General features: G+C 42.0%; 2 protein-coding genes across 2 annotated transcripts; both read right to left on the bottom strand.

The window, feature by feature from the left end:
• Positions 1-1,151: 1,151 nt before the first annotated feature.
• Positions 1,152-2,752, bottom strand: LOC113504666. The gene is made up of 4 exons (XM_026887085.1): positions 2,696-2,752; positions 2,036-2,211; positions 1,575-1,711; positions 1,152-1,221 (listed from the first exon to the last, which is right to left on the bottom strand). The coding sequence occupies exons 2-4, from the start codon at positions 2,204-2,206 to the stop codon at positions 1,152-1,154; spliced, it is 378 nt and encodes a 125-aa protein (XP_026742886.1). The 5' UTR covers positions 2,207-2,211; positions 2,696-2,752.
• A 49-nt stretch (positions 2,753-2,801) lies between these two features.
• Positions 2,802-12,771, bottom strand: LOC113504665 (E3 ubiquitin-protein ligase TRIM37-like; the record flags this gene model as incomplete). The annotated part of the gene is made up of 15 exons (XM_026887084.1): positions 12,291-12,771; positions 11,958-12,217; positions 11,345-11,555; positions 10,831-11,039; positions 10,230-10,337; positions 9,898-10,107; positions 7,316-7,495; positions 6,846-6,960; positions 6,405-6,627; positions 5,876-6,071; positions 5,402-5,577; positions 4,939-5,105; positions 4,722-4,827; positions 3,214-3,459; positions 2,802-2,890 (listed from the first exon to the last, which is right to left on the bottom strand). Coding segments are annotated over exons 1-15 (2,550 nt in total), but the record flags the coding sequence as incomplete, so codon positions are not given.
• Positions 12,772-13,104: the final 333 nt, after the last annotated feature.

Below are 13,104 nucleotides of genomic sequence, written 5' to 3'. Positions count from 1 at the left end.
ATCGAATTGTGTATTTTTGTTTAGTAATTTTAATTAAATTAAATACTAACTTTAATTCGGTGTAATCTACTCCAAGATGTTTTTTTTTTATAATTTTGTCAACATTACAACTGTTCTAATGAATACACATAATGTGTCTTAACGCTATTCAATACTCGACCCTCATAACCTTACAGAATCACACACTTTGAACTTTTCAGTCATGTCAATCTATATAACTAATAGATTAAATACTTACACTGACAACTACGCCCGGGTGGAGCCGGAGATCCATAAACATCACTTAAAACATCAATTTGAACTATCGACACGAAATGAGCCTTGTAACTAACGGTTATATTATTATGAGAAACTGTGTGCTATCAAACTATTGTCTGGCAGCTACTCGAACTGCTTCTAGCTCAATTCTATTCTACGTTTGTTTGACATTTGTGCAGAATTAACATCACACCTTACTTGTAAGTGAAGAAAGAGGTAAGAAAGGTTTGTGTTCAATTTTAATAAATATTTTTCTTGAACTAATGTCTACCTTCCAACATTTACAATTAAGGTTTATAGCTCCAGATCTATAGAATATGATAGCCTCAGAAGAGTATTTACTTCTACTTTCAACATCTATTTAACATGTAATACGATCTACACTGTTCTATTTTTTTTTTCGTTTTTTTTTTCTTTGAAACATGATGGCAGGTAGTCTAAATGCATATGGATGCTGTCAAATAAACGGAATCATTGTTGAAAAGTAAATGCGATAGGAGGATAAGCTTTTCGAGACCGTAAAAGGAATATCTAATTTCACTATAAAAATATATCATAGAACAAAAAAATAGCACTCTAATTTTTTTGGCAGGCGAATATAACTCAGATCACCCTACTTTATAATTGTACTGATAAAGTTAATAATGACTAAAAAAATAAATATAAGAGATCGTTTAAATTTTGAGTTTCGCTATCTAATGCCCGTACTTTAATACGTTTATACTTTGCCTATGTGTCGAGGAGACCCGACTCGCTCAATAAAACACAGAAGCGGCACACTCAAATATCATAGGGAGTATAATCGTGCCAAAATGAAGTCTCTCACGTTCCTAGAACGAAGATACGAGCACGGACACGGCGCGGCCCGCGGGCGCGGACGCGGCCGGAGGGGACTACGAAGCCCGCCTATCGATCATACTCGGCGCCAAACCGCGATATTCGCTGACGACCACGACGGCGTGACTGAATCGGATGGGAATGTCATATAATATTAAAGCAAATGAACTGTCAGTACTAAAGTGAGATGCGCGCAGTAAAAGCCACGTGTTCAACGGACATTTGTCAGCATACTTTTTACGCTTCAGCGTTAGTGTGGCTGGGGGTGGTCGCGGTGTGACACGCGCTCGTACTGTGCAGGGGCCAGTCATTTGCTGAGTGGGAGATGACGTGTTCAGTGGTGGTACTCGCGGCGGTAGCGGAGTGTGTGTCGGCGGGCGCGGCGCGGTCAATCCGCGCGCTCGGGCGGCGGCGCGTGCGGGCCGGGCGCGGCGGGCGCGGGCGGGGCGCGCGCGGGGGGCGCGGCGGGCGGGGCGCGCGGCGGCGGCAGCGCGGGGCTCCAGGGCTGCACGGGCGGGGTCGCGGGCCGCGCCTCCTCACCCGACAGCGCGCCCTCGCCCGTCGAGGTGCCGCCCTCGATAGATAAACTGTTCAGCAGCATGTCGAACAGTGTGTCCTGCAATATTATTTTATTTTATCATATTGATTTAATACCAAACTAAGACTAGCTAAGAAGATTTCTAACATTGATCATGAAAAAAACTTTTTTAAAGCAAAATGAAAATAATAATCTAGCTAGTAACAAAATTCTTTTACTGGTACTAAAATCAAATAAATAAAGTACAACCTTCCACAATACCAAAATTAAATACATCCTTGTTTGCAGATTTTATCAGTTGAACTCTTGTTTTTTTTATTTTTTATTTCGATAGCATACGTCTTGCAGTAAACAGCTAGGTGAAGAAGCGGTGTAACAAATAAAAATCACGCGATACATTACATTAAGCTGAACATCGTTATTTACGTTGTAATCGAGGACCACGTCGACGTCGTCGTTGTCGCTGACGGAGGACACAGAGGGCCAGTAGTCGTGTAGCGAGAGGTGCGGGACTGGGGAGATGGCGCGGCGTTCGGGAGTGCCCGGCGGGGTCACGCCAAAACCAAGGCCCATGCAGGCTGCGGAACAGACAAAAGTATGAAAATTAATTAGCGGCGTTACGATACGGATTTGCATATTTTTTGTCTTTTATTTTAAAATATAGTTGTAACGTAAGTAATACTGTGGGGAGTGTGGGGACTGGTATCATAATTAGATGGAAACTATTTCGGGTCAGACATACAGACACTGCAAAAAACGACCCTTAAGCTGTCTTGTCTCTCGTCACAACGCTCTTATGTCTCAGTCGGTAACTAGTACTTTCAACTGACTCCCAAAACCGATTTGGATTTTAATTTTGATTCTAATTTGGCTTAGTCCTGAAATGGTCCTACTATTGAATTAAATGAAAATCTAGTAGTAGTAATTCAGTGTTATCAGCGAGCATAGTTGCAACTGATAGTGATATCATTAGCAGTCCATCAAGCATAGTTTAAATAAATAAAGTAAGTGCAGGTAGAGTGTCGGTGTCGGTAGTGTAGTTAGTAACGTAGTGTGTGTCACCTTGCGTGTAGGCGCGCGTGCCCGGCGGGCGCTCGGGGCGGCGGCGCAGCTGGCCGGGCGACAGCGGCGGCGCGCGGCGCGGGCGCGCGGCGGCCGGCGACGTGGCGGCGCGGCGCGGCGCGCGCCCGCTGCCCGGGGGCCGGCGGTGAGCCGTCTGCTCCGGGGCCGCGCTGCTGCTCCACTGACGCTTACCGCCTGGCCGAACAATACACATCCTCTTGCTTAGATCTTATTACAGGTATACTTGAGTATAGGCCTTTTTAACCATCGACGCAAGTGCCAAAATAAAAATATCTGAGACAGCTGCTGTTTCTATCATCTGTAGTAGTTGTTAGTGGTCGTAGAATTATTTTTGAACTTTTGATTAATATTTAATACATTTACATTTTACATTACACTACAAAGTAAAACCTATATATGATAAAAAACATAATGGATAATACCGTAATTTACCCTCTCATTGTTATCCTTAGTTTTTTATGTAATATTAACCTTATATAACATAAAATTTAACTCACCGTGACGACTAGACGTGGAATGCTTGGGCGTAAGTCCATTCATACGCATGAGGTTGAGCAGCAACATGTCCGTGTGTGCGGCAGTGGACAGCTGGGGGTCGTAGTCGTGCCTGGCGGGCGCGTGCGCGGGCGTGGACCCGTCCGTGCCGGCGGGCGTGACGCCGCGCGACGCCACCGCGCACACCAGCCGCCGCAGGATGTCCGCGCCAGACCCGCCCCCGCTCGCAGACTCTATGTCGTTCTCCCCTAACACACAACATACGTCAGTCTGCTGTTCAAGTGTAGATTACAATCGTTGAACTCCACTTGATCGCAGCCAGGAGCTTTGCGTTATTAGCTTGAATGAAATATCAAGCATATTGTATTAAATAAATGAATATATGAACAAAGTTAACATGCAATATAATATGTATGTGATAAGTAATTATCGTGCACACATCCCCGCGCAGGGTGAGGACTGAGGAGGGAGTAAAAGGAATATGGAGGACTGTTCGAAAAGATGTTTCCCTACAGATTGTCATTTTAAACAAATATTTTGAATATCCTGACTTCTGTTGACCAACTGGGGCAGAGGGTACCAATAAACTGAAATAGAAAACGATTATAATTTTAACCAGTATCAAACTTACGCGTACGAATACGTGCATTGCGACTCGATGCGATCAAATAGGGTTCAACCCAAAAGAAATCGACCCACAATCAGGGATATTGCTTCCGAATACCAATACGACCACAGGCTAGCACACAGGACCTCGCACCGCTCCGCACCTGCGCATGTTTATCGATTCGCGATGGACAGTGACGGACCGCGGCGGACGCGTCAGCACTACAGTGTGTCGGTTTGTGCTGGTCCAAGGTCGTCAGCGATATCCCGGATTATGGGACTCGGGCATTATACAGAATTTACTTACTGCTGCCGTGGTGCGGGTCGAAGGAGTTAACATTCAAAAACTTGATATCTGTATGCAATTTATTAATATTTTTTAAAATTAAATTCCGCCGCGGCCTTACGTAGTGATTCATTTCATTGGGAATCTATCGTCTTGACATGGGTACTTGAGGAATTTCTGGGAGAGGACAAGGATGCGGGCGCGCGGAGTGCGACGGGCGGGGCGGGGCGCGGGGCGGGGCGCGGGGCGGGGCGCGGGGCGGGGCGCGGGCGCGCGGCGGGCGGGGCCGGCGCGGCGGGCTGCGGGCGGCCGGGCTACGGGCTGGCGGGCGCCGCGCCCAGCCCGCACCACGAGCAGCCCGACGACCCCGACGTACCCTCTGCCCCAGGACCAGTGTTAGGATGCGGGAGGGGGCTATAGCGGGCCAGCCGCGGGGGACGCGACACCCTAGAGACCAATACCACGCCACTTACAACTTTACACTGCGCAAGCGCATGGCAAAGGTCAGCTATTAATAACAAGCATTAACATCAACCCTAATTATGATACACAAATCAAAAGGGGGTTAATTGACAGGTAACATGCAAGAACACACGAAGGATAAAACGTCAATATTACCTGACATAGTTTCATCATCAACATCATTCTCTTCGTTAGAATTCTCATCATTATGGTTTGGACTATTCTCATCGGCAAACACTTCAAGTTCACTAAACATCAAATCCTGGAACAAATACGTGACTTACACTATCACTATCTATACACTATCGACAAGACGAATGTACTATGGCAATCAAATGACAATCTTGCTAATAGACGGCGCTGTTTCCCTTACCCCGGTATCACTGCTGCTCTCGGACGCGGCGTGGAAGGGGTGCTGCGGCGCGGGCTCCGCAGTCTCCAGCTTGGGGCCCGCGTTCAGCTCGGGAGACGAGATCGAGGAACACAACACGACGCTAGTCACCGTCGCGTTGGCTTCGGTCATTGGCGTGCTTGATACGGCTACACACCAATTAAAACCAGTATTAAGAACCTTATTGTATTAGATTATCACACTTATCTATAACTTTAACCAATCTTAGAATCTAAACTTATGTTACATTATTTGCATGGTGTGTTTGTATTCTTAACAGGTTGCTCATGTTTGAACTTCTATAGCCATAAACGGCAAATGCAACTTAATCTTGACCATGGTGAGAAAGAGTTTTCTCACTTTAAATACGTATACATCTACATGGTATTCCTGAATCGCAGTTCCTTAAGGGACTAAGGCAAGGCAGGGTTAGTTATGTAATTACCAGTGAGTGCGGAATCCTTAGCAGGTACATGGTGTTTGTCCGCGCGCGGCTCGGCCTGGCGCTTGTTGGCCAGCTTGCTGGGCACGCGGCTGGGCGCGTTGGCGGCGCTCAGCAGCGTGTGCAGGCTCACCAGCGCCATATTGTCGGCGCCGCTCACGTGTAGCGAGTTCGCTGACCTAGGCCAAACAAATCTTATGTTGAGATTAAGAACAAAATTAATTTGCGGTATTCACTATGGATAAGCCGGTGGGCCCAGCTGGAGCGAGTGGGCGTGGATGTTTTACGAGGATACGTGAGGTGGAGTATATTATATTTCCACGGGATATTAAGCTGGCACGAAGTCCAGGCCCACAGAGGGTGGGGAGGTATCATACTATGCGGATAGAACCACTCGCGTGTATCACCACGACGATAAGAGAGTGCTGGAGGGTAGGACGTATTACATCGAGTTGTAGAGTGTGGGGCATGTGTTACCGCGAGGTGGAGGGCAGGTTGTACCCGGCGTCGAGCGCGTGTGTGGCGTGAGGCTGGTGCGGCTGCAGACGCCGCTCTAGCGGCGGGTAGTCCCCGTAGCCGAAGGCGCCCGCCGCCGCGCTCGACACGTCGTTGTTGCGCGACTCCTCCACGAACATGCCCGTGTTCAGCAGACCTGCGTACAAGCCAGCACAGCCTAACAAACTGCGGTATCAGCTACTGTTGCTTTTATCGTAGGGTAGGTGCCGAATAGAAGCCATGTAGGTACAACCAGAACATCATTGAATTAATCGAAAAGAAAAAAAAACTTAATAGTGGGTGAATCTAGCTGATTGTAAAATATAGGCAAAGACGACACGTTCATCGAGAAATATAAATAGATTTTTTCGGCTAAAAAAATATCGAGTAATCTAACAATTTAATATTATTCATTCATCATGTCAGTCTATTAAGTCGGGTGATAAATCAAAAAATCATTATCTATCAAATACCCAAAATTTAACAAAAACAGAACATCAGTTAGACATACCCGGACTCGTAAGCCTCTGTCCACTCATGATGTTATGCGGTGCGCTGAACTTCCACTGGTTACCGAACACTATAGAATCACTGAGACTGTTTCCATCGACGGGGTTGTTCTGAGACGGGTTGTCTGTGTCGTTGCTGCCGGCATTGGACTGCGAAGTGCTGGAACTGTTCTGTCCCGAGCGAGTCGCCGCTATCGAGTTGCGGGACATCTCTAGTGATAGACGCTGAAAGAAAAAAGGTTTTTTATTGAAAAGTACTTATAAAAGGGGTGTTTTATTAGTTTAACGTGTATATCTGTCTGTTTGTGGCATCACAGCTCCCGAACGCATTGAGCGATTTTAGTTTAGTTTATTTTGAATTAAAGGTAAATTATGTGAGAGTCGAAAGAAGGCGAAAGATTTTAACACTGATTTGCATGTCGGGTCCTTATTCAAAATTTTACCTCCTTGAGATCATTAATTTGCAAGATGTGCTGGTTCTGCATAGTGATCAACTGGTTGATGTACCACTGCTGGTCGCGACATCGCTGGTAGAAAGTCGGCGGGCGCACTTGGAATCTTTGAAGAAAATATTTTTTCATTAAAGACACGTACGATGAAACATAGTACATAAAGTCGAAAATCGCGCTATCCATTGCCATATATGTCGCGGGAGTTTCACAAAGATTCAAGTAACATGTACGAAGGCATGAATCCATGGCTCAGGATAAACATTTAAGGATCAAACGAAAACTTTCTTTCTATTTGGCCCAGTCCAAACGCGCAACCAAATACTTATTTCTTATTTATTGTCTTTATCCTTTCTAAAGAACTAAGTTTTACCGCTTTCAAGTCACATTCATATCATCAAATATCAGGCAACGTCCACTCGACAATACAACTTTATCAAAAACCAAAAAAGTACATATCATACCTTAGTATAAGAGTATCAGTATCTGGGTCGAGGTATCCCTCGCTGGCGAGCAGGTCGAGCCTAAAGAACCTGTTGTAGCCCCAACACTCGCCCACCTCGAAGTCGGAGGCGAACTCCCGGACAATGTTCTTGGAGGGGTCGCGGGAGACCTGGTGCAGCATCTCCACGCGGTACTCGTATCTGAGACCAACACTGCCTTCAACATCTCACACAAAAATTTATGTTAGAAAGTAAAATGTTAATCAATTAATCGGGACATGAATGATTTTAAGTTTTCAGGCGGAATGTTTTTATATTTTATGGTAACGAAAATCAGAGGATGAAAAACTATGTCAAGAAAATATCTGTTCATTTTTTTATAAGTTGCCTCAAGAACATCTTGTAGTATAATAAACGCCGTTTTCACAAAAGCTAAATACTTAAGCCTCATTTAGACGATGCGAGAAATATCGTGCGAGCTTAAAATTTAGGGGAAAAAAAGTTTAAGCAGCTTTGTTATCAAGTAAAATGTGATCACCAGAATTGAGTTAAAACATTAGTAACTAATAAATTAATACTAAAAAAACCGAGTAACAATTCACCATATATTATTATTATTATTCCAAAAATGAATGTATGTTTACCTTCATGCTGAAATGACTGGAAGGATTTCGATGAAATTTTGAATATAGCTGATACCTTGGATTAACACATATGCTACTTTTATCGGGCTTTTTAAAGGAGGGTATGAATTTGCAACAATGACTGACATCGCGAAGCCGCGATCAACAGCTAGTGGTATAATCTAAATAAGGCTTAACTGAAATTCTTAAAAAAATAAGTGAAATGTATAGATGGCTCGAGAGACAATGGCTATTAAACGTTTGTGAAAATGGCGGTAAAGGAATTGTACATTTTATGGAAATCTTATTGTACATTTGTTTTAACTAACATAATTATTTTTAAAGATTTAAAACTAAACTAGCTATAACATCAGACAACATAGAAGGATTTAGAAGCATAACAGATAATCTAATGATTCTTGGAAACAGTCTGCAAATTCCAATGTTTACAGTGTTTTATGGTAAATAAAATGCCCAAAATTTCTTATTTAAAATTGGTGATTGCACACATAGCAACAAACTATGGCGAAGAACGAAGGTATGGAATGTGATAAGCAGAGGACCCGTTGCTATGCTGTGATATCCTAAGTTTTGGTGATGGCTACAATAACGCCAGTTTGTGCTTTGAAAGACTATAATTCATAGTAGCTATTTTGAGAGACTATTAGGAAAAGGTGGGATAGGCTTTTGCTCAACATGGCTCATTTTGGACTAGAAAAAATAATAATGTTTTTAATATATCATAATAAAAAAATATTTTAGTGATTCAATTGATTAATTGTTTTTGTCAACGACAGATAATATTCGACGGTTGCTCAATTAAACGAGGTTATCTACTTTATGACCTGATGAAATCGGCAGATTTGCAAAAATAAAAGATAGGGTCTGAAACAAACACTCGTAAGCAAAAGGAGTACAGTGAATAGGTCAGGGCAGAGCACAGAGTTTATATTTAGTGTAAGCCTTTTTAGCAACATTCTTGTAAACATTTTACGTAATCCAAAAAACTTAAATTTATCTAGTTACCTACTAATTTATTTAGTCATTTTTGGTACGACAGGCCAAAATGGCCATAAGGAATTTCGGCTACGGAAAAACCGTCGATAAATTATTTAGCAATCATTTATAAACGGCTACAAACAGTGCGGAGATATGAAGCGACATCTCGAATTACTATTCACCGTCGCGTGTCCATAAATTCACTTGTTTGAAGCATAAACCCTGCGCTACTACCGCATGACGTACTCCGTTACATACTGAAATAATAGTGTGTTAGGAGCGTTTTTGCCTTTTCTTTAGTGTCAATGATCTCGCGATGCGACTTTTTGATAAGAAAATTCATTCCTATCAAAAAGACGCGTATTAGTGCAAAAATAATGATGATTTGAGTATTTTATAAAAGCTAATATATATGGTCTGCAAGACAACTTCTAGGTGATGAATGAAAGTACATACATTGAAACATTGACTTTGCGTATATTGAACATGATTTCATGTGCACGTTTTGTCCACTATAATTTCAGTATGTTAGCACAAAACACCAAGACCAAGCTACACAGGAACGCACTACAGCTAATGAGCGAGGGCTTCCCACAGCCTGCACTTACCTCTTGCCTAATATTAACTTAGCAATGCTTGCAATAACGAAACACTAATTATTTAGCAATCACTTACAGGGTACAATCATAATCAATCAAGGGTTGTGCGTTTAATGTGTTTAGTTTGCTGTCTCACCACTACTGAAAACTAAGGCGTGATTTATTGATTGTATAAGGATAAAAACGTGAATTTCAGGTGCTTGAGTTTAACTTTAAAATTACTCCATATTTTTAAAACTGTTAAAAGTGTCTGCAAAACATGTGGTGAAACAGATCTAAATACAAATCAATAAAATTGCCATCACATTAGGAGCTCGGAGGGTAACACAATGTTGGGGTATACCGTAACATGGCAGGTGTGTGGCGGCGGGCCGGTACTCACTTGGAGGTCTCGGGCAGGCCGGCGCTGAGCTCGAGGAAGACGGACAGGTAGTTCCCGCGCACGACGCCGTTGCCGTCGGGGTACACCTTGAGGCGCCAGCACAGCCCGTTGACGTGCAGCGGCGCCGAGTACACGGGCGCCGCCGCGTGCTGCAGCTGCGTGAAGTTCGTCAGCGGGAACGTGCTGCTGTCGTAGCTCGGCACGATTTCACTACACCAACAATTTATCAAAATTAAGATCATCATTCAATTTCTCAGCTCCCTTATTATTAACATAACTTCTAGTGGTCAAGATCAACCACTTTTCTGAAGATAAATTATAAAATTACTTGCCTATGAAAATCGGCCGGTACGGGAGCAGTCACGAAGCTCGCCATTGGCTTTTTGCGAACTTGGTGAATCATCTTCGATAGTTCACCACTCTTAGCTATTAGTTCTGATCTGCAAATATTACAGGGTTTTAAATAAAATGTAAGTAATACTTATGTAAACAAAACACTATTGACAACATGTATCTATTAATCATGCAATATTTCTATAATTAAAATGATAATGAGCGATACTAACATGGGTACTCGACAACGCAATCTGGCCAGCCCCAAAAGAGTTTATAGCATGGAGGTAGAAGATACATAACATTAATAAAATGCACTGGTATTTAGGCTTAGCTTTAACAGTACCTACTAAAGCTGACTGTTTATAAAGTATTGTTTCAGAACATTTAGTGGACATTACAAATTACTTTGCGTCTGGTAGTAAAACATGCCAGTTCACATGGGTGAGGTGACTACTGGTAACTCAGACCTAATGTGCAAATTGGCCTTATAAACGAAAATTTTAATGACCTTTTTCTAAATTATTTACACTTTTTTGTAATAGTTTTTGTATGTTTGAAACTAAAGATCTTTTTCGAATATAAATTCTAAGTAACCACCTAGTGCTAGAATGCAGTTGATGTTCAATTTCTTGCAGTAGATGTTCAAGTTGCTCCGTCTCTTGAGTCAGGCTGTTCTTCTGGCCCATGAGGGTCAGGAGTTTGGCTTTAAGCGCGGAGTCGAGGCGCGATATCATCAGCTCTACTGCGTTCCGAATCTCACGGACACGCTCGTCTTTGGCAGCACGCACCGATTCAACATTGCGTTCCTATGAATAACAACTTTTCTGTTAATATATTTATGTTAGTGTCTACAATGGATTTTAAAAATAAGTATTATAAATTATAATATGAATAAATACTGTTCCAAAAAAAGGAAATTTTATTGTAGTTTAAGGAATTTCATAATAAATATTTTTCTATTGTTGTTGACTGACTACATATAGGATTCTGTAGATACAAGCTTAAATATTTACCATGGGCTGTGCCAATAAGAATTCTTTACTTCAATGATCACAATTCAATGGTTTCTAATAATTTTTACTGAAATATAAATATAGAAATAGTAGTTTACCACATCCTGCACCAGACTAATCAATTCCATTAGTCTGCGTCTTAACTGGGACACTTCATCACGGATCTGGGTGACATGCTGCTCATACACCTCCTCCAGCGGTTTGAATGTATGGCCCGAGTGAGTGCCGCCCCACAGTGCACACTGATGGCAGATGCAACGTCGACATGTCCAGCAGTACACCGTCAACTTCTCCTGGTGTGTCGGGCACCTGTTCAGAGCACTTTAGGTCTATTTATTATATCCTTGTTCAAGGAAAACTGAGATAATCATCAAATATTGATACACTATTTTTCCTTGGTAATATAATATATAAATCATTGCAAATAGCAAGATGTTGATACACATAGCATTCTTATTAGAATCTATTTATTATATTTATATAATTATTGTTTTTCCTCTAAACAACCAAGTTCTAATCAGAAAAATATTATAATTAAAATCAAGGTGTTAGTATTTGAAAGCATAACACAGGCAGTTAGTGCAACTTAGACATTTATCCAGTATTAAACAATATCAACATTATATTTTTAAGATACTTTGGTGGCTGTTCCTTTCATTTCTCCAGAGCAATTTCCATTCAGAAATGTATAGCATAGTGTAGTATAATCACCTATCCCTGAAGCTCTCCCTCTGACTAGCGGAGTTGCTCTGCTGCATCGTCTCGATCTGCTGCGTGACCTCCTCGACCCAGCGGCAGTTGACTAGTTCATGAAGGTGCAGCGCTGCTCGACAGTGGGGACATTGCGACCGCTGCTCCGTCAGCCATCGCCGCACGCAAGCGTAGCAACACAGCTTCGAGCAATGAGGACAGAGGTGTGCGTCCACCAGCTTCTCCATACAGATGAAGCAGCGGAACACCTCCGCTAAAGTCTGCAACCATCATTTCATTCAAGACTCTTGTAGACTTAGTTAACTGTCAAAAATGTAGGCCACATCGATTTACCTCTACGATCTGCTCCTCGCCATTTCCATTCCCTTTGTCTCCTCGCGAGGCCATATTTAAGGTTTCCTTTTCTTACTACGGGGACGGCGAGTAATTCACCATAATTTAGACATGTTTATATATTTCTAAAATAACAATTGGACATGTTTCGCAATGCGAGCGTCAATACACGAAACCACTTCCGCGTTCGAATATCAATCGAATCAAAATAAAAACAAAAAAATGGTGCTTTTGTAGTAGTGTTAAAATTACCCGATAAGTCAATATGACATTTTGATTAAAGCATAAGACATTTTTTATTTAATTATTATGTCAATAAACCAAACATCGTCCGTCCTGCTGGAATTTGTTACTAAATGCAGTTTTGAATTCTTAACAATTTTCAACCATAATTCTTACACTACTTGCCATTTAAGACAGCTGTTCTACAAAAAGTTCCCTATAAAACGGGTAATTACACTAGTAACACTGAACATACGTGTGTTGCCATAATATGTATTAACCGATCAATAAAATTCGTCGCGTTCAAGAACATTTTGATTGTGAGTTTTTTCATAAAATAATAATAATTTTCTATCCACCTATGCCTTGATTTATTAAGTATATGCGCAAAAAAATAGACATACCAGTAGAAAGCAACATTTTAGACTGAGGTATAAATAAATATAAACCACATTCTCATACGATAGAATTATAACATAGGCATTGTAGTCTGCAACTGCATTAGACAACGAAAGTTATTGCTATATCACTCTTCATCATTGAAGCGTTTTTCGTCTTCATTGCTACTACGGTAAATTCGGCAAGTCTTTTT

This window comes from Trichoplusia ni, chromosome 22 (assembly GCF_003590095.1).
Source record: "Trichoplusia ni isolate ovarian cell line Hi5 chromosome 22, tn1, whole genome shotgun sequence".
Taxonomy (NCBI): domain Eukaryota; kingdom Metazoa; phylum Arthropoda; class Insecta; order Lepidoptera; family Noctuidae; genus Trichoplusia; species Trichoplusia ni.
Note: the sequence above shows the minus strand (reverse complement) of the source record. Positions and strands in the feature narration are given on the sequence as shown.